The sequence below is a fragment of the Penaeus monodon genome, chromosome 8, assembly GCF_015228065.2.
Source record: "Penaeus monodon isolate SGIC_2016 chromosome 8, NSTDA_Pmon_1, whole genome shotgun sequence".
Lineage (NCBI taxonomy): Eukaryota > Metazoa > Arthropoda > Malacostraca > Decapoda > Penaeidae > Penaeus > Penaeus monodon.
The window spans coordinates 52169277-52189960 of record NC_051393.1 but is presented as its reverse complement, the minus strand read 5'-3'; the positions used below and the strand labels follow the sequence as shown (position 1 = coordinate 52189960).

The 20684-nt window shown below is 36.9% G+C and overlaps 1 protein-coding gene across 1 annotated transcript in view; it reads right to left on the bottom strand.

Annotated features, from left to right (window-relative positions):
- Positions 1-3835: 3835 nt before the first annotated feature.
- Positions 3836-20684, bottom strand: part of LOC119576440 (transmembrane 9 superfamily member 2-like) — an 18246-nt gene continuing 1397 nt past the window's right edge. Inside the window, exons 2-15 of the mRNA XM_037924153.1 lie at positions 15590-15657; positions 14189-14285; positions 12729-12864; positions 12218-12339; positions 11830-11953; positions 11387-11517; positions 10948-11127; positions 10198-10342; positions 9742-9919; positions 9155-9314; positions 8600-8863; positions 7597-7768; positions 6775-6893; positions 3836-4023 (exon numbers count right to left, since the gene is read on the bottom strand). Coding sequence (XP_037780081.1) covers positions 6826-6893; positions 7597-7768; positions 8600-8863; positions 9155-9314; positions 9742-9919; positions 10198-10342; positions 10948-11127; positions 11387-11517; positions 11830-11953; positions 12218-12339; positions 12729-12864; positions 14189-14285; positions 15590-15657 — 1845 coding nt within the window. The 3' untranslated portion in view covers positions 3836-4023; positions 6775-6825. The remainder of the gene's footprint in view (positions 4024-6774; positions 6894-7596; positions 7769-8599; positions 8864-9154; positions 9315-9741; positions 9920-10197; positions 10343-10947; positions 11128-11386; positions 11518-11829; positions 11954-12217; positions 12340-12728; positions 12865-14188; positions 14286-15589; positions 15658-20684) is intronic.

Genomic DNA, 20684 nt, shown 5'->3' with positions numbered 1-20684 from the left:
GGAGAGGGGGAAAAGGGGGGGGGGGGGAGAAGAGGGGGGGGGGGGGAAAAAAAAGGGGGGGCAGAGAGAGGGGGAAGGAAAAAAAAAGGGGGGGGAGGGGGAAAGGGGGGAGGAGAGAGAGAGAAAAAGGAAAAAACGAAAAAAATGAGGAGAAGGGGGGAAGAAAAAGAGGGGGGAGAGGGGAGGAGGGAGAGGAGAGAGAGAGAAAGGGGGAAAAAAGGGAAAAAAAAAAAAAAAAAATTGGTAAATAATATACAATAAAAGAGGAATAAAGATTTTATATCTTAAAACTAAAGGAATTTCATCTTCCATATTACAATTTTTTCACATTTTTTTTTTTTCATCTCTCTCTCAAGGTGAGGTATCAATGTTTGGAAGTAATACTAGATCATTGTTATTCATTCTTATAATTCAGTATCATCAAACTTTTACAAAAATATTTAGAAGAAAAGGCCATCGCAGACAGCATGGATTAAGAGGTGCATTAGAACAGGAATGTGAAGTTTTCACTTTAATAAATGCTCATCGTTACAAACTATAAATTCACCATAATCTTTTTTTTTGTTTTCCAATATTCCTTTTCTTTCTCTTTAAATATTATTATTAACTATTACTGTTATATATGAAGACATCCTTATCAACAAAAACAAATCTATTAAAATTTAAAAAAAAAGAAAAAAGAAAAAAAAAGCCTACAGCATTCACAAACCGAGGGAGTGAAAATTTTTCTTTTTTCAAACAAAAATATGGAGTGAGAGAAAAAAAATCATTACACCAGCATTATACAAAGCTACTTCCTTCAAAAAGCCCTCAGCAGAGGGAAACATAAAATTTTCATTTTAATTCTCCTTCCCCAAAATCAAAGGATAAAAAAACAAACCCAAAGGGGAAAAGAACGAGGGTAAGTCTTCCACACAGGGAGGATAGGGGACTCCCTTCCCACGGACCAAGAGACCAGGCCGACCAACGCGCCTAATTACACAATTAATTACACACCTACTAACAAACTATCGTAGGTCTCGAGCTACTTTGTTTTATGAAAGTAAACATCCTATTCTTAAAAAAATAAGTAAATAAAATAAAATGATGATATTATTAAATAGAATGAAAGTTACAGAAGTTCAGTCTAAACACACACTTAATATTGACCTAACCACAGCAAACCAGTCCTCCCAATTTTCTTATGCTGAAGCAAACTCCTCTGGCATAAAGAAAATTATAAAGAACAACAACAATTATAAAAAATAATAATAGAAAAAAAAGAAAAGAAAAGAAAAAAAGAGTAATTATATTCTGGTGCCAATCGAACGAGGTCCGAGGTCTAATGACTAAAATCCACCTTCCTTGAGAGCACCTTGAAACCGGCTAATAATCCCCTCTATACTTCAACCTTGATTACGAGGCCGTTCCCTTGCACCTTCTTCTCCCAACGCTTCTCTTTCTCAAAAGAAAACAAGAGAAAGACACTCTTCTCTAAGCTGCATGATGGAGAGCATACGAAGACGTAAACGCACGTTAACGAGCCTTCAAGCTACGCTACAACAGCCCAAAGGAGCAGACGTTGTAAAAGAAATAAAAGAAAAAGCTGTAGAAAAACAAACAAACAAAAAAAAAAAACAACAACCATGAATATATATGGGGATAATAAATACCAACGATAAACTTCCTATGAAATTCAACTTCGGATGACGATGAAGACGCCTGGAAAGTAACACATCCAGGAATCGCACAACATATGTACACTTTACATAAAAACCAAATTCATTGAAAATGTCTCAGCAATGGACATTTCAGCATTAACTAAAGCAAATGAGCTTCGAAAAGAAATACAAAGATGATGATGATCATAATAATAATAATAATAATAATAATAATAATAATAATAAAAGCAACAATAAAAATAAACACATTATGATGCTTATTTAGTCTGGTGGACAGAATAAGATTAAGAGTTTTCACTTCTTTCAACTATTGCCATTGGAATAAAGTGTAGGAACAAAGAATTATATTATAAAAAAAAAAAAAGATCACCCAGTTACACATCGACATACCAGGAAACAAACCGCTTTAAAAATAATTGAATATATACAGCAATAACAATCACAAAGTGCAAGTCAAAGAGCAATCATACCTTTGCAATCAATCTATCTAGCTGCAATGGCCCAAAACACGTACACGCGCGCACAAACACACACACACGCATGCGTACACACAAAAATGCGCACACAATCACGGGCACAGATGTGTACACATGCACAAACACACAGGAGAAGAGATTATTTAACTTCTATTGTAAATATATGGCTTCTTCACATCACCAATGCCCGGCAAACCAAAAATAAGAAAGAAAGAAAGAAAAAAGAAAAAAAAAAGCTTGTAACAAGAACATGATCTAAATTTGTGCAGCAGAGCTAATTTTGTCTTTGCTTTTCGTTTCAAATCATAACGCAAGGATCCACACACTAACGGAGAAAAAGAGAAAAAAAGAAATCAACAGCAACAAGAAAAAAAAAAGAAAAAAACACAAGTCTCCCCCCCCCTAAAGAAAAATAATAATAAATAAACAAATAATAATAATAATAATAATAATAATAATAATAATAATAATAATAATAATAATAATAATAATAATAATAATAACAACAACAACAACAACACATCCAACGCGCAGAGACGTTTTACAAGGCGAAGATGACTTGCCTTTAATATAACTTTAATCCACGTAACGTCATCCATTTACATAAACATATATACATATGTATATATCTATTAATATTCATTTATATAGCTATCTCTATGAACAATATATGAAATCAACAGTGGTAATACTGAAACATAAGCAACTGTAATTCCATACATAATTCACGCTAAAAGGTCAGGAAGTCTTTTCGGCAGCGGGACGCACTGGGGAATCAAACTGAAAAATCCGCTTATTCACGGGGACTCAAAATCTCGAGAGAAATTAGGTTTATTGATCACGTGTGTGCACTGTGGTTTCTTCTTGAGCTCCTAGTTACAGATCTCACTCTATTTCTCTATTTTTTTTCAACTGACAATCTACTTATCTATCTATTTCTCTATTTATCTGTCTGTCTGTCTGTCTGTCTGTCTGTCTGTCTGTCTGTCTGTCTGTCTGTCTGTCTGTCTGGTCTGTCTGTCTGTCTGTCTGTCTGTCTGTCTGTCTGTCTGTCTGTCTGTCTGTCTGTCTGTCTGTCTGTCTGTCTGTGTCTGTCTGTTGTGTACATATGTACATTTGACATGTACATATCAATTTATCTAACTATCTATCTTTCTAACTATCTACCAATCTTTTCATCCACCCATTCTCTACCTCTACCTGCATTAGCTCTCTAACCGTTTCTGTCCACATATGGATATTTGTGTCTATCTATATGTGACTATTTGCACCTGTCCGTCCGTTTGTCCGTCCGTTTGTCCGTCCGTCTGTCCGTCCGTCTGTCCGTCCGTCCTTCATTGCTCACTCACTCACTAGCCTACTCACGTACCCACTCTCACTACCCACTTTCCTACACTATTCTGCTTGAATAAATATTAGAAAGGACAGCTTATACCACAGCCAAGGCTAACTCCAAAAAGAAGGGAAGAATCAGAAAAAAATAGTAATAAAATAAAAACGAAAACAAAAGCAAACAAAAAAAATTACAATACCATAATAAATTCGGTCTGCCAATCGCTGCAAATCTTGACTCAATATTTTTCACTTCTTTTTCATTACAAACACAACAACAATAACAATAATAAAATGGTTTGTTGGTGAAATTCTACACACACAAAAGAAAAAATAAAATAATGTAGTGGTGACACAAACAAATGATCGAGTCTCTTCTTTTTCCTTTTTTGCTCTTGAGGGAACTGCATTATGTACATCTCAATAATGCCCTTGGGATGAAAGAAGCACGCGCCCAATAACGGATTTTCTTCGTCACTGCCTTGGGGTACTTTTCCCTCTCTGCGGGGAGATTCCTGGCTCGTTTCTACAATGCTTTGGTAGGCAGAGTCAGTCTGGAATGAAAAAAAAAAAAAAAAAAATTGTGAATTATTTCGTTATTCAATATTATAACCTCACAATTCTGCGGCAATGCCTACTCTGCAATGTTTTTGTTACAAAAACATAGATTATTCTCCAGATTACTCCAGAGCAACACTATCCATTAAACCAATTAGCTTCAAAGACTCCTTCACCAAAAGAGAAATCAGGAAACACATCCACAGAAACTCTGACACAGATTATGACAAAGCTGTTGGAACAGTATTGAAAAATAAATAAAAGTATAAAAATACCACAAAAATTACAAAACTATAATTTCTTCCTCCTAACCACTGTGCAAAAAGAATGAACCTCTCCCCTTTATAATCACTTAAAATGTCAACGGATCATCAGCATAGTGATAGACCACAAACAGAAAATATACGATAGATAAGAGCAAATAAAAAATCAATCACTCCTACTTGCCTAATAATTTGTGTCAATATATAAGTGTACAATTCAGAAATCCCACATAATAAGAGACAGCCTTCTGATCTCCCTGTGGATCAAGCTGTGCCTATAAACCATGTGATTATTTTTAGCCCATTGCCGACAGGTGGCACATACCGTTTCGGATTATCATCATCATCACATGCAACATTATTTAATAATATTCATAATTATGACAGAAATTATATCAGTAATTGTAGTCACATGATCATGATTACATTGTTTTTACATAGAGACAAACTGAGCAAAGCATTTAAATGCACAGCAAGGGAGTTGAGGGAGTTCTGTATATTTAGGAAGATAGTACATTGTTAAAATAAATTTATGACATGAAACGTAATTAGGTTGATATGCAACATTGTTAACTAGGACAAACTTGAGTTGCAAATTTAATGCAAGCAAATGACGAAGGGATTACCTTATTGAGAAAGTTGCACATGCAAATAATCAGTTAAACTTTCATAAAATTAGAACATTCAATAAGTTACTTTTTTTTTTTTTTAATTGTATACAAGTGTTTTCAACAAGACTATCAAGACAGAACACACCAACAAATCAATATGTTAACTAACGTGAAAGGGCCACCCTTGTCACCTCAAACCAGTGTGGCAGAATGTGTAAACTGCCGAAGCAAACACTGACCTGACAGCCTGGATAGTAACAAACCTCTAGCCTCTGAGAAAAGCTCCAGTGATGCAATCATGCAATACTATGCATACCAAAGTGATTGATGAGACCTTACTTATAGCACATTAATTGGTACATTCATACAATACATAATATGGTCAAGAAACCATTCAAAATAAGATTACCTTGTCATATAGAGGACTTATTTTATTCAATGGACACCTTGAAGGCAAATGTTTGAAGGTCACATGGCCTTATGATTATTCCATAAATGTTACATTTACCTATCTGGCACAGTTACGGAGTTTGTACTGAATTATATATGCAGATACTTGTGCTGACTTTCACAATGTTGATTAAGTGTTACTAAAGTGTTCTTGACCTTTCACTCATCCCCACTGTATGTACGTCATAGCATGACTTAATTCCTTTCATGCACACCCATAACACAGCTCCAAGTTGTGGGCACTAACCAGCTGTTCACTTGTGTGACTGTTACTGCAGTGATTCAGGAGCTACAACCCTTACAAGGTGGTGAGGTCCATTAAGGCCTGTGAAGCTCCCATTGCATTGGGTTCAATTCTTGCCACAACACTAAAGTCACTGGCAGTGTCAAGTGTTACATTGCTTTCCATTTCCATACTTACAGTGTTTAAACTGGACCCTAATCCCTCCCAGACTAAAGTTGACCTAATGCTGTTAAGAGCATGTGATTGTAGTAATGGTTTATTATATGTATTTACAGAGAGTACTTCCCTACCAAGAACACAACCCAAGGAATCTTTTGTATACACCTATAAACTCTCCACTTTCTTGATATCGGGCAATTTTTTTTTTTTTTAATGCTATTAATATCAACATTGTTATCATATCAGTGTTCTTAACCCATTGCCGACGGGTGGCATGTACGTACATGCCATGGCATGGCGGACCATCTGCCGGGGGCACGTACGCAATGCCAAGAGTATGCATGGACAGCATGAGTTTTTTGTTACAATCACGGCAAAAGATTATTTTTTTGCCAGTTAAAGTGTGATTAAGTCGGTTCTAACACTTTCTCATTTTTACCATGCAACAAACAAAAAAAATGCAACAAACCGACAATTTCAACTCCATGATGCCACACACTGCTTATTTTATTCGGACTATAGACCGAATAATGATCAACTATGGAGTCTATATAACAACAAAAATGCCCTTCAGTCTCGATTTATCAGGAAGTTTGGCAAGTAGAGACTAAAAAATAATGAAAATTGAAAATACAATATATCTTCGTAGTATTACGAAGAAACGGCATGGGATGCTGGTATTTGGCATGAGTGGTCGCGCATGCTCGGGCGACGATATAAGCCCCCGGCAGCGAGGCCCAGGCCACTATGAATGCTACCCGTCAATTATGGGTTAACAACACTACTAATAGAAATATTAAATAAATACATATATTTCAGATAATTAAGGAAAACAGGAAACTGGCAAGAAAGATAGATTTAGTAATTGACTCTATGTTGACTACATAACTTATAGAACCATCTATATGAAAACACAAACAACAAACGAAACGTGAAATGGACATGGTATGTACAAGATCACAGTTTTCAAACTAAAAAGAATCATTCCCAACCGCCAACTAAAACTTAATAGACCTTTACCTCTCGTGAAGACAGTAAACACAAACAGGAGTAAGTACACACGCCTGAAACTTAGTCCACCTTGACAACACTGTAGATCTTTCGCACAAACCAAAAGCAAGCGAGAAAACCAATGGTTCCTGTAAAAGAAGAAATGACAGATTAGTCTATGTATACCAAATCCATGTTTCAGGAAAAAAAATAAATAAATAAAAAATAAATAAATAAATAAAAAATAAATAAATATATATATATATATATATGACTATTCATGAAGATAAAAATAAGCTTAATGTAACTGTAATATTAAATCAAATATATATAACATTACACATATACAAAAACATGCACCCCCCACTTACACTTATATCTATTTATGACGTAGGTATATATGTGTATGTGTATGCATATACATATATATACACACATCCATGTATGTAAGTATACATGTATGAATGAATGAATGAATGAATGAATGAATCTGTCTGTCTGTCTGTCTGTCTGCATGAATACATGCATGTACATATGCATGCACATATGTATGCATGCATGCATGTTTTCATGCATGTATGTATGTATGTATGTATGTATGTATGTATGTATATATGGATGTATATGTATATACATGTGTGTGTGTGTGTGTGTGTGTGTGTGTGTGTTGTGTGTGTGTGTGTGTGTGTGTGTGTGTGTGTGTGTGTGTGTGTGTGTGTGTGTGTGCGCCGTGTTTAAGTGTATGTATGTATATGTACATACAAGTAAATACGTATGTACGTATTTACTTGTATGTATTTACTTGTACTTAAGCATGCACGTATGTATGCCTTTGTGCATGCAACCCCCTACCTGTCAAGATGAAGAAGAGGAACACCATAATGAAGGTGTAGCCAAAGTAGAGGATGGTGGACACCACGCCCTCAATGTTGAGCTTCGTCACAAAGTAATGGACACAGTAGATGAAGAGGTAGAACGCTGTGAATCCCGAGGTGAGGAAACTGCGCCACCACCAGTGATAGTCCTGAAATGCAGGGAGAGAGGGTGACGATGAAAGACTGTGGCTCTTCTTTGCATGTTTTGCTGTTCTGCAAGACATGAGGACCTGACCATAAAATGATCCTCAAGTCTATACTTATCATGTAAATGCACACAAGCACACACACAAATAGTTTCCTCTTAGAAACATATATGCAAATAAACACAAATCAGCATAATTTTTTTTTTTTTTTTTCCGAAGAGACTGATATTTAGAAAATCATGTATTCTTGGGTTTCTGGCAAAGGAATCTGACAGTCATATATAGGACTCACGTGGAAACTAAAACACATACGGAGAGTAAAAGGAAAATTCCTCAAATGAACACAGGATTTTTATGTAAATGAAAACAATAATTAGAGGCAAACACTTAACACACAGATGACTAACTAGTATAGCACCTAAACAATCTCTGAACAATAATCACATTTTTCATGGATCTGTAGTTGCACACAGATAGATATACAGATGTGTTTACAGATGAAACAAAATACAAATAATGGTAACAAAATGATAATAAAGGCCAAAACCATAAAGACAAAATGTAAAGCTTGCTTTGAGGAAAGCAATAAAACATGTTCTCAAATGAGATAATACTGATAGTGCCATGCCCCTTTATGACTTTTATATCTCCTAGTGAGATCCAGCAACATACAATTTCAATCCCTACTGATGACGTTACATTGTCTTTTGAATACTCTCATTTACATCAAACTCACAAACACACGAATGTATAAAATGATAAAAAAGGAGAACAAATTCCCCTTCTCCTGCCCTCCTGCTACCCTCCCACCCACCTCCCAGACCCCTTACTTACCTCAGCGCACAAGTGGAAGTAGCAGAGGAGCACGGTGGTCTCAGAGCAGGTGATCACCAAGATGAGGAACACCAGGAACAGGAAGCCGAACATGTAATAGGTCTGGGCGGACCAGATGGAGTTCAGAATGAAGAACAGCTGGATGAAGATGCAGCCGAAGGGCAGGACACCACCCATGATGATGCCTGGCAGGGGCTGTGTGTATACGCTTTGTTCAGGAATCTGCCGAGGGATCTGGTTGGTGCGGACAGGATTCTCCAAGGTCTGGAAGGAAGAAGCATTGTATGAAATTGTGAAAGGAAAACGGTGATGACGATAAAATAATCAAAATGTCGCCTTACATTTCCTTCAATAGATTCTATAAAATACAAAGATACAGGAACTAAGAAGAAAAAAAAAATAAATAAATAAATAAATAAATAAATAAAATAGAAAAACAAAAATGATTATAAATTGCCCTTCGTCGCTCTTCCTGCTCCTCCTTTGCCATCCAGCCAAATAAAATTTAAAAAAACGTATACAAAAACCCATGCCAAGTCAAACTCGACCACTCACCCTCTTCCTGTAGCCGAAGAAAGAGCCGACGAAGGTGAGCGGCACCGACACCAGGAACCAGAGTGCCAGAAGGGCCAGGAGGGTGGTGAAGGGGATGGCTGCGCTCGAACCCTTGTACCAGAAGATGAGGTTCATCAGGAAGAAGAGGGCGAACACAATGCTGAAACAGGGATGGTTAAAAATGGCTAAAAATTCATTAATTTAAATTCTACATCTTATTTCTAAGTTTATAAACTCAAAATTTATCTATTTCTACTTTTATTCTATTTAAATGTCAGTTGATCAGTCAGTCAAGTCAGTCTATCTGCATAAGTGTTTATCTGTGTTTGTGTTTGCCCGTGTCTGTTTTTGTTTGTCTACATCTATATCTGTCTGTGTCGATCTGTGTCTGTCTGGGTTTTGTGTGTCTCTCAGTATAAATACAAAAATATAGCAAACACACAAACAATTGCTTAATAAAAAATATCTCGAGCCACACGAAACAGACTACAACATAAAACAAGAAAAAACAACAACATGAAAATGACCGACACTAAAGAACCACTCAATCACACATTCCTTACTCACTCGTAGGCCATAGCACTCACCCTGGGCACAGCATGGAGGTCAGGAGTACATTCGACTTCCACTTCTCTCCACCGAAGCTCTTATACAGTCGCGCTGCTGTGTATCCAGCAGGGAACCCTAGGCAGACATACAGCACCATCGCACAGGTCATGAGAGCGCCTCGGTTGGCCGGAGACAGGAAGCCCAGGCAGGCGAAAGCTGTATAGGGGTTGAGGGAGGACTATTATAATATCTCTCTCTCTCTCTCTCTCTCTCTCTCTCTCTCTCTCTCTCTCTCTCTCTCTCTCTCTCTCTCTCTCTCTCTCTCTCTCTCTCTCTCTCACATAATTAACTGAAGTAAATAAACACAAAAGCCATAATTCTAGGAAGAAAGTACTGACAAATATGTACCACCAGCCTAAGTTTCCAATAACACTTGAGAATGTTAAGGTTAAGCCAAGCAAGAAGTCACTGAGCAAAAAAGTTGCGAAACCAACCAAGTGTGATGAGGGACATGCTGAACACCTGCACGCCAGAGCCAACCAGCACTGAGAGCAGCATGCCGTTGCGTGGAGGACGGAACACATCTCCGTGGACCAGTTTCCAGCCGTACTCTTCCTGCGCATCCTCTCCCGCATCAATCTGCAAACAAGAAAGGAAAAATGTTAAGTGTAACAACTAGTCATATACACACACACCTTCTCCCCTAGTATTTTTCAGCAGAAATGGCTGCCATAACCTTTCTTCTCTCAAAGAACACGTTATCCCTCTACCTAAATCCATGCTCTGCTGCCCACCGATCCATCCATTCCCCTCCACCCCCTCTCCACCTAATACCTTCCACGCACATTCTAACTTCCTCTTCCCCTCCAGCCCACCTTACGATGATCGTAAAGCCCAAGATTTCTACTTCAATATTTACAAAGACAGCAATCCACCCAAACCTAGCAGCCTTGAAACATTCGACCTCCAACCTGAGTAACTTCTCTCAGCAGAGCAACCTGGCCCTTTATGACGTACCCTGTATGTTCCTATAACACTAGTATAGCCAAGATGTATAACCATATCACTGCTTCCACTAGTCCAGTAAGTCTCTCCAACTAAAACAGAGCTCTTACATATCTCCCTCTCCTTCCCCCACCTCTCAATCTCCCTACCACCTCCCTCCAACCACCAACAAAAATCTTGTCTCTTAAACCCACTTGTACCCTCCTCCTAACACCTCCTCCTGCCATTTCTTCCCTTACCTGGTTGTAACGAGCAATATCCTTGTGCAGGGTCCTGAGCATAATCATGGCCACCATTCCTGACAGGAAGAGCACGATTACGAGGGAGTTGAGGATGCTGAACCACTGGATGTTGGTGTGAGGCATGGAGTCCAGGATGTAGTCCCAGCGTGAAGACCAGCGGTTGTCACCAATAGATTTCTGTGGATGTGGGATGAAAGGATTGGTGTCGAGATAACATGTGAAAAAGAAGAAGAAGAAGAAAAGGGGGGGAGGGGAGAGTAAAGTAGGAGAGAGAGAGAGAGAGAGAGAGAGAGAGAGAGGAGAGAGAGAGAGAGAGAGAGAGAGAGAGAGAGAGAGAGAGAGAGAGAGAGAGAATGGAAAATGGAAAAAAAAGAAAGGATATCTGAACAATTATATACAATCACTTCAAAAATTCAGCAAACAGCTCGTTTCTCACCGAGAAAGTTACGCTATACGTGTACTTGATGGTGATGGGCTCCTTGGAGTTCTCCGGAACACCCATTACGTCGTCAGTGTTGCAGTTCGTAACCTCATTATGCTTGATGCTCTTGGGTGTTACACGCACAGCTGCAAGTGTTTGAGTTGTTACTAGGAATGTTAAGCTTGCAAAAATTTCCATCCTCTATAACAAACAAACAGTACTCACTCTTAACAAAGTATTATCTTGAACTTAATTCTCTTTATCACAAATCAAAAAATCTTCACCTCTGTGCAAAACAACCTAACTTTCTGAAACCTCAACAAAACACCAATAACGAGAATACATCAAACAAAAGCAAAAAATAAATCGCTCTCTATATCATATAACCCCCCTCCCCACCCCAAAGAAGAATGGGTCATTCCCCCCCCCCCCCCACTCCCACGATCATCGTCACTTACACAAGATCCTGCCTCCAACACCATGTATGGAGCTGCCCCATTCCTCTTTCTCCCCGCTGTGATAGGTGATGTTGAGGTCTACGTGGTTGAAGATGTAGTACGTGCTGGGGTCCTTGTATCTCGGCTGCAAGGGAAGGAATTATCAGTCATATGGCTTTTTTCTTTATTGTTTTGTGTGCGCGTTTTTCCGTTTCTCACATTTTTGAATTTGCATTATAAATAGCATATCCAAGGGATATGGTGCTAAAAGTGGCTCATTTCAGATGGCACTTTTGCCTATGCTCACGTTTAAGTGTGAAGATTCCTCAAGACCGCATAACTAACATGATAAAAGCAAAATCACAAACACACAAGATGAAAAAGGTAAAAGACAGGATATCCAACTTACGTCTATAACGCAGGCGTCCTTGGGTCTCTTCCCAGCATCAACATAACAGCCAACAGGGAAACCAGTTGCGCAAAATACATTTCCTCCCTCAACTTTATAGCACCAGGTAACTGGCATATTGTCTGGGGAGGGATGAGAGGGAACAGGTAAAACTTTTGTTAGGACAAGTTTTTTGACAATCAGTAAATTCCATCCAAAATGGTTTGATATTCCCTTCCCGAACAAAATCTATTCTCTAATCAAGCTAATCATCTATATTTATCTGAAATGCAATAATAGATCAATGATATACCAGCATACTAGAAAGTGTACGGAAGACCAGGTAACAAAGGTAAACAAAGCTAGCTTATTCCCGCATCTGACAATATACCCAACTAGAATAAAAGATACATAATTCTAGGAAAATAAAATTAATACGTCTAAACAATGAAACCCTTCCCCTGCCAAAACCAGGGGGAGGAAATAAAAAACAGCAATACTAATTCACAAACACATTTTTCGACAAACCCACCTACAATCCAGTGGTGATAATAGTTCAAGTTCATGGCCCGCTTGAGCTCCTTCAAAAGCGCAGAATCCGCAGTTTTCTTGGGGTCATAGGATTTTGAACAGACCGTCTTGCAGGTCTCATCCTTCAGGAATTCAATCTGCAAACACAAGCAATGATTAACAAAATCCGAATCTGAGTAAACAAGGAATCCTGTTGTTAGAGGTGCCAACCACAAGTGTTTAACCCTTTATCGCCGGTCTGAATAATTCACTGAGAGTAGTTAAAATCCAGTGATATCTGGCAACGGCCCGACAGTGGGCGCGGGAGTCCGCTGCGAGAAGCCGAACGTCCCGCTCCACTAGCTCTGGCGCGTCGCCGCACTTACACGCTTACCCTGCCGAGAGACCCGTTTTCTATCACGTGTATACACGTGACCCGGCGAGAACGGGTTTAAACCACCGACCACAGATACCTATACTATCCACTACAGTCCTTTGTTAATTTTGCCACAAACAAATGGCACCACAAGTCAATTAGTAAACCTTATGCTTCCTCACCTTGAATTTTTGCAAACAATGTTTTTTTTTCAGATGCTATTATAATATCAATACTGTTATCATGATTACTGGCTCAAGTCTATATTACACTGCTATTCAAAGATCCATTGCAATAAAACTTTTAAATTCTTTCCAAAAAATCTGAAAAAAAGTACACAGGGAGGATTAGCAATAGAATCCTCGATGACAAAGCACTTGTGGAACCATCAACGTGAAACAATTAATAACCTAAAAACACAGTGGACGCGGCATGTATGCTTTACTATCCTAGCACATGCCATGTCCACTGTTTATATGAATTGTCTTTACACATCAATGACTACGCACCTTTGGCATTGTTTCCCTTCCCTATGAAAAGTGTTTACTCTTTACTGAGTCAAATATTTGTCCTACCTATCTACCAATCTTCTCCATGATTCTTGGAAAAATTATCTTTTATCTTCCATTGTTATTGGCATTCTAATAACATTATAATAATAGAAATGTCAATAATAATAACAAATACCAGTATTGATATCAACAGCATAAAAAAATTCCCTGAAAATTCCAGGAATAAGGTGCAACACGATTCACACACACAAAAAAAAAAAAATACTTTGGACAGTACATAAAACTCCAACTGAGTTGATATCTGAAATAAATTAAACCAATATACCAAATACTCATTCTCATATAAAACCACCATTAGCATACCGATTAGTATATACTTATTAAAACAAACTCCCACTAAATCATATAACAAGAATTTAATTAAAGTCAAACACAAAAAAAAACAAAAAAAAACATCCATTTTCCCTCCCTCATCAATTATGAAAAAAAATCCTACTCCCGCGTGACCAAACAATTTTTTAAAATAAACAACAACACGCCCAGTTACGAGACCCTTCCCCCTACTGCTAACAAAAGGCACGGCGTGGTACCCACCTCATACGGGGAAGACTCGATCCTCTCTCCAAACACCACCTGCCCCAGATTCTCAACGACGGTGTCCTTGGCATTCTCCATCTTGCAGAAGTCGAAGCTGCGGAAGAAAAGCGAACCGGATGAGTGAAAGATTCGGAAAAATATTTGAAGTGGAAGAGCCACAACTGCTGGGAGAAAATAAAACAAATTATTAAATGAGTGAGTGGGTAGGTGGATGGATTAGTGGATGAGTGAGTGGGTGAGTGGGTTTTTGAGTGAGTGGATGAGTGGGTAGGTAGATGGATGAGTGGATGAGTGAGTGGGTGGGTGGGTTTTTGAGTGAGTGGGTGGATGGGTGGATGAGTGGGTAGGTGGATGGATGAGTGGATGAGTGGGTGGGTGGGTTTTTGTGTGAGTGGGTGGGTGGGTGGATGAGTAAGTGGGTGGGGTTTTTGAGTGAATGGGTGGATGAGTGGGTAGGTGGATGGATGAGTGGATGAGTGAGTGGGTGGGTGGATGAGTGGATGGGTGGGTGGGTGGATGAGTGAATGAGTGAGTGCATGAGTGGGTGAAAGAGTGAGTGAGTGAGTGAGTGAGTGAGTGAGTGAGTGAGAGTGAGAGTGAGAGTGAGAGTGAGAGTGAGAGTGAGAGTGAGAGTGAGAGTGAGAGTGAGCATGTGCGCGTGTGTGTGCGTGTGCGTGTGCGTGTGCGTGTGTGCATGCATGCGTGTGAAACTTTGTGCATACTTCAGTGTGTGCAAACCTATATGCATATGCTAAGTAAAGTGCTTAATATGAAAACAAAAATATTTAAAATACATAAAAACATGGACTTTATGCCATAAATCTTAATATTCAATCTTACTTCTAGTAAAGGCTGATACAGCAATTTTTGTAAAATATGTCTTTCTCACCGCTTTGAGAAAACAAAGTTTGGCTATCTGTAACACACAAAGCTTTTGACTTATCTTGGACATGATTCAACTCCCTATACTCATATATAAACAATTTCAAATGTCAGCAAAATTGCATGTTGTGATGGGAAAATATATATATATTATCACCTCATACACAACACAGCTCAATTTTTAAAAAAATAATAACAGTAAAAAAGGTTCCTTTACGACAAATAAGAAAGAACATAATGAAAAACAAACAAACAAACACACACACACACACACACACACACACACACACACACACACACACACACACACACACACACACACACACACACACACACACAACACACACACACACACACACACACACACAACACACACACACACACACACACACACACACACACACACACACACACACACACACACACACACACACACACACACACAACACACACAAAAACTAATCAACAAGACAGTAAACAGATCGATATTTTGCAACAACGATTCTCTCTACTTACTGGTCATACTCGTAGGGGATGACCGACTCTTCGGAATTCAGACGATTCACAAACAACGGAATGTGCGACTGAAAAGGACGGAGGAAAAAAAAGAAAACTGAATTAATACACGACCCTGATTGTTCTCTTCGATCTGGTGAATTAGTTCTGCTAAATGGGAAAAGTCTTATCTATTTACTTCAACCAGAAGTATATTCATTATCTTATCTTACATCACTTTCAATATTAACTAATTAGATAATCAAACAACTAATTAAAAAAAAAGATAATAAAAAATTCAGATAAATATAAATATGTATACATATTCATATTACATATATAGATACATATGTATAGCTACTATATATTTATAGAAATATTTACATATATAAATATTTATAAATATATAGACATGTGTATGTATATATATATACACATATATAATAAATATACATATACATATACATATACATACACATACACACATATACATATACACATATACATATATATATACATATACATACACAAATATATATGCATACATATATTACATATACACATGTATATAAATATAAATATATGCATATATGCATATAATTGTGGAAAAAGTCCATAACTAAAAATCATAAGGAAGGATTTTGATTCCAGTGCACCTGAACATTCTTGTAGCAACGTGTTATAACGTGTTCAAACAGGAAGCCTTACATGCAGGTAACAACGCCGCCAGTTGGAAGTCATGCGATCTGAACCATGTCAGGGCTGCTCCTTTGCCAGCTTCAACCGATGGAAAATTGGTACCTTTCAATGATTTTTTTAAAAGTTTGGGAACAAAAAGAAGTCAGATGGGGCTGAATCAGGGCTGTAAGGTGGGTGTCAGACAATTTCCCATCGAAAGTCGCACTGCACAGCTCATCTGCCGAGTGCTGTGAATGGGTGCATTGTCGTGGTGGAAGAAAACGCGTTGATGCAATATTCCACGGCATTTTTCTGAGATTTTTTTTTGAACAGCTTTGTCAAAAATGAATCATAATACGCAGATCTAATTGTTTTCTCAATCTCGGGGAAGACAATCAGCAGAATCACCTCTGCATCTCAGAAAACAGTGACCATGACCTTTTTCTCTTGAACGCTCAGATTTTGCTTTGACTGAATTTTACAAGAATGTTCAGGTACATTGAAATCAAAATCATTCCATATGATTTTTAGTTTTGGACTTTTTGAAGTCCCCTCAAATACATATAAATATACATATACATACATATATATACACATACATGTATATATACATATATATATATATATATATATATATATATATATATATATATATATATATATATATATATATACATATATAATAAATATGTATACATATATACATATATAAACATAACTTACATATATATACATATATATAACATTTACACATATATACATAAACATATACATACATATATAGATATATATATATAGACACACACACACACACACACACACACACACACACACACACACACACACACACACACACACACACACACACATATATAACACACACACACATATACACACACACACACACATATACACACACACACATATACATTACATACATAATATATACACATACACTATATAATATATAATATAATATACATATAATACTATATATAATATCTATATAAATTATAATATATTATATATATATATAATATATATTATAATATATATATATATATATATATATATATATATATAATATATGATATATATGTACTATATACATAATATTAAAAATCTATATATATATTATATATATATATATAATATATATTATATATATATGTATATATATATATATATATATATATACATATCATATATTATATATATATAATATCACATATTATATAAATTACATATATATCATATACATCATATACATTATAATATATATATATATATATATATATATATATTATATATATATATATATTCACATACAAGCCCTAGGGACTGGAACACACTCTTTCATTCATAAAAAGAAGAAAAAAATGAAAATGCATAAAAAAGTAATAAAAATCCTCATTTACTCATCTCCCTCTTTCTTCATAATTCTTAGTCTTCCTCTTTCCTTTTCCCACAGCACCACCTCACAGCAAGAGTTCTGAGCCACGGCACCAGCATGAACGTTCAAGGCAGACAAGATCTTGAATGAAAGTCATGCAAGACCACTAAGCTAGCTATACAACTGCTACATAAAATCAACTATAACGGACTCAAATCCTACATAAAATCAACTATAACCGACTCAAATCCTACATAAAATCAACTTAAATAGACTTTAATTTGTTAAGAGGACATATCATTCACATCCATTCACATGTAAGACTGCTAAAAGGGCAATATTTAAACCAGAAAGTAGTCACAATTTCAAAGCAGATAATTAAACCACTGCAACCGGAGGTCAAATTTCAAAATACCCGCTTAAGCAGCTATTTATGGTGCCACATAGCGGTCGTTCCTTGATTTTCGTCAATTATTTTTCTAAACATCACCATTCCTGAGGACGACGTTTACAAAAAATAAAGAGAGATTTGGGCCAATTCTGGAAGACTATCTGCTTAAAGATGTACCGTACAAAACTTTTCATATTAGTTTGTAAGTCTTGAAGAACATTTCAAGTATATACAAACTATCATAACAATCTTGATACACAAGTTCAGGCCCAGAACTTGGCTGTTATATATGTATTGACACCCAGATGTTAGGGGTTAAGAAGACACATTATGATTAAAAAAGCTATAAAATTCAATATTTTACAATTAACCTCTATGTTTTCTCTTTTCTCCCAATAAAATTAATATCCCTTCTCCTGTAAACGACATAACTATGCTGTAAATCAATTTCTTTTTACAAACACTGTTCATAATAACATTAGCAACCTTAAAAACATTGTAACTATAATGCAATACATACCAACACTAACATGGCAAAGGAAATAAACAACAATAATTTAACAACTCATTGAAAAGTTCATGAGCAACTAATATTAGTAGGACTGAATAAACACACTCCTAATACTAATGTTGCTCTTCATCAAAAAATCATAAAAATCAGTTCAAAATATAAACATGTAAAACATAACTTCTGAAGTAAACTGAATAAATAAGTACTGTTTGCCCTCTATATTTGCAAGCTCAACATGCATAACTTTTGCCTAATTATATGTATGACAAAATAATTAGAACTTTATAAGTATATATGAAATATGAAAATACTTTATACAAGCTATTACACGACACCAACCTGCTGATGCTGGGGTGCTTGTATTCACTCTAAGTCTGGACTCAGAGACTAGAATGCATGCCTACATTTAACAAACATCAATTAACTGAGGGTCAGAAAAATATTTCTTTCTGATTCAATAATTGCTGAAGTTTTAATAAGGCAGATTTTGGATTATGCTGATAATGATAATGATATTCTTAATCATTGAAAAAAATGTCTCCAGCAGGAACTGAGTTTTAAACCACAAAACCTCACATTTGTGGGTCATGTAATTTAGCCTTGCTTGCCTAATCCTTCTTTAACCCTTTTCCCGAGGGTAGTATTCATAGTGGCCTGGGCCCTGCTGCCGGGGGCTTATATCGTCGCCCTAGCATGCGCGACCACTCATGCCAAATACCAGCATCCCATGCCGTTTCTTCGTAATACTACGAAGATATGTTGTATTTTTAGTTTTCATTATTTTCTAAAGCCTCTACTTGCCAAACTTTCTGATAAATTGAGACTGAAGGGTATTTTTGTTGTTATATAGACTCCATAGTTGATCATTATTCAGTCTACAGTCTGAATAAAATATGCAGTGTGCAGCGTCATGGAGTTGAAATCGTCGGTTTGTTGCATTTTTTTTTCTTTTTGCATAGTAAAAATGAGAAAGTGTTAAAAACGACTTAATCACACTTTCACTAGCAGAAAAATAATATTTTGCCATGATTGTAACAAAAAATAACTCATGGCATCTCCATACATACACCATGGCATGTACATACAAGCCCCCGGCAGATAGTCCCGCCATGCCATGGCATGTACATACATGCCACCCGTTGGGAAAGGGTTAATCACTGAAAAAAATGTCTCCAGCAGGAACGGAGTTTTAAACCACAAAACCTCATATTTGAGTGTCATGTAATTTAGCCTTGCTTGCCTAATCCTTCTTTAAGCTAACGAGGAAAGTGTATAAATGGAGGTGCACACCAGCTCCAAATTACTTCAGCTCTCTCCCTCGACCCAACCACAGAATCTCCTATGGTCTCCAGCCACCTTTCCCGAGACATCCCCACCGAAGACATTGTAAACGAACCTCACCCTTAGCACTAGAAGATTGCCAACCAGATACCCACATCACAAAATCATACAAAACAATCCTAGCACCTAAGAGACATACTAAGGAACATAGAAATGCAAGAGGCTATGATGACTGGCCAGGCACTAGGCAGGCAGTTGGGTAGAGGTGCCTGGCACAGCTTCCAACATAAATAGTTGCATCCCCAGTACACAGACAGCTCACCATCACTGGGTTAAGAGAACTTTCAAATAGCAAACTACATGAGTTAATAAGTACCCACATGAAATATACTGATATCCGTTCAATAACAAAAACACACAGATGAAAAACTTTTAATAAAGTACTGACTGGCGACCATTCGCTTCCACCTACTCACTATTACAAACCGGGAGCACATGTCTTTGTGCAGCCATGTCACTGCCAAACATAACTTCTGCCTCACACTGTCAAATATAAAAGACAGCAAATGTGCATCTTTTTTAAGGGTCTTTTTATATCTAAACCCTTCACTGATTACTTTTGGTCTTTGTGATACATGAACCACAGCCAGTATAAAGATTTCAATTTGTTAATTATAATTAGCATAAGACCAAATAAATTTCAAGTGTACATAATTTCAATTTACATGGGTTATATACATTTTATTAACTTCAGGACAACATAAACTGATGTGTAACTTGTTCAGATCTATATGTTTTGTGGTTAAAAGGATATTTCTATGATTTAAGTCAACAAAATGGCTCGCTGGGAATGATCCTACAA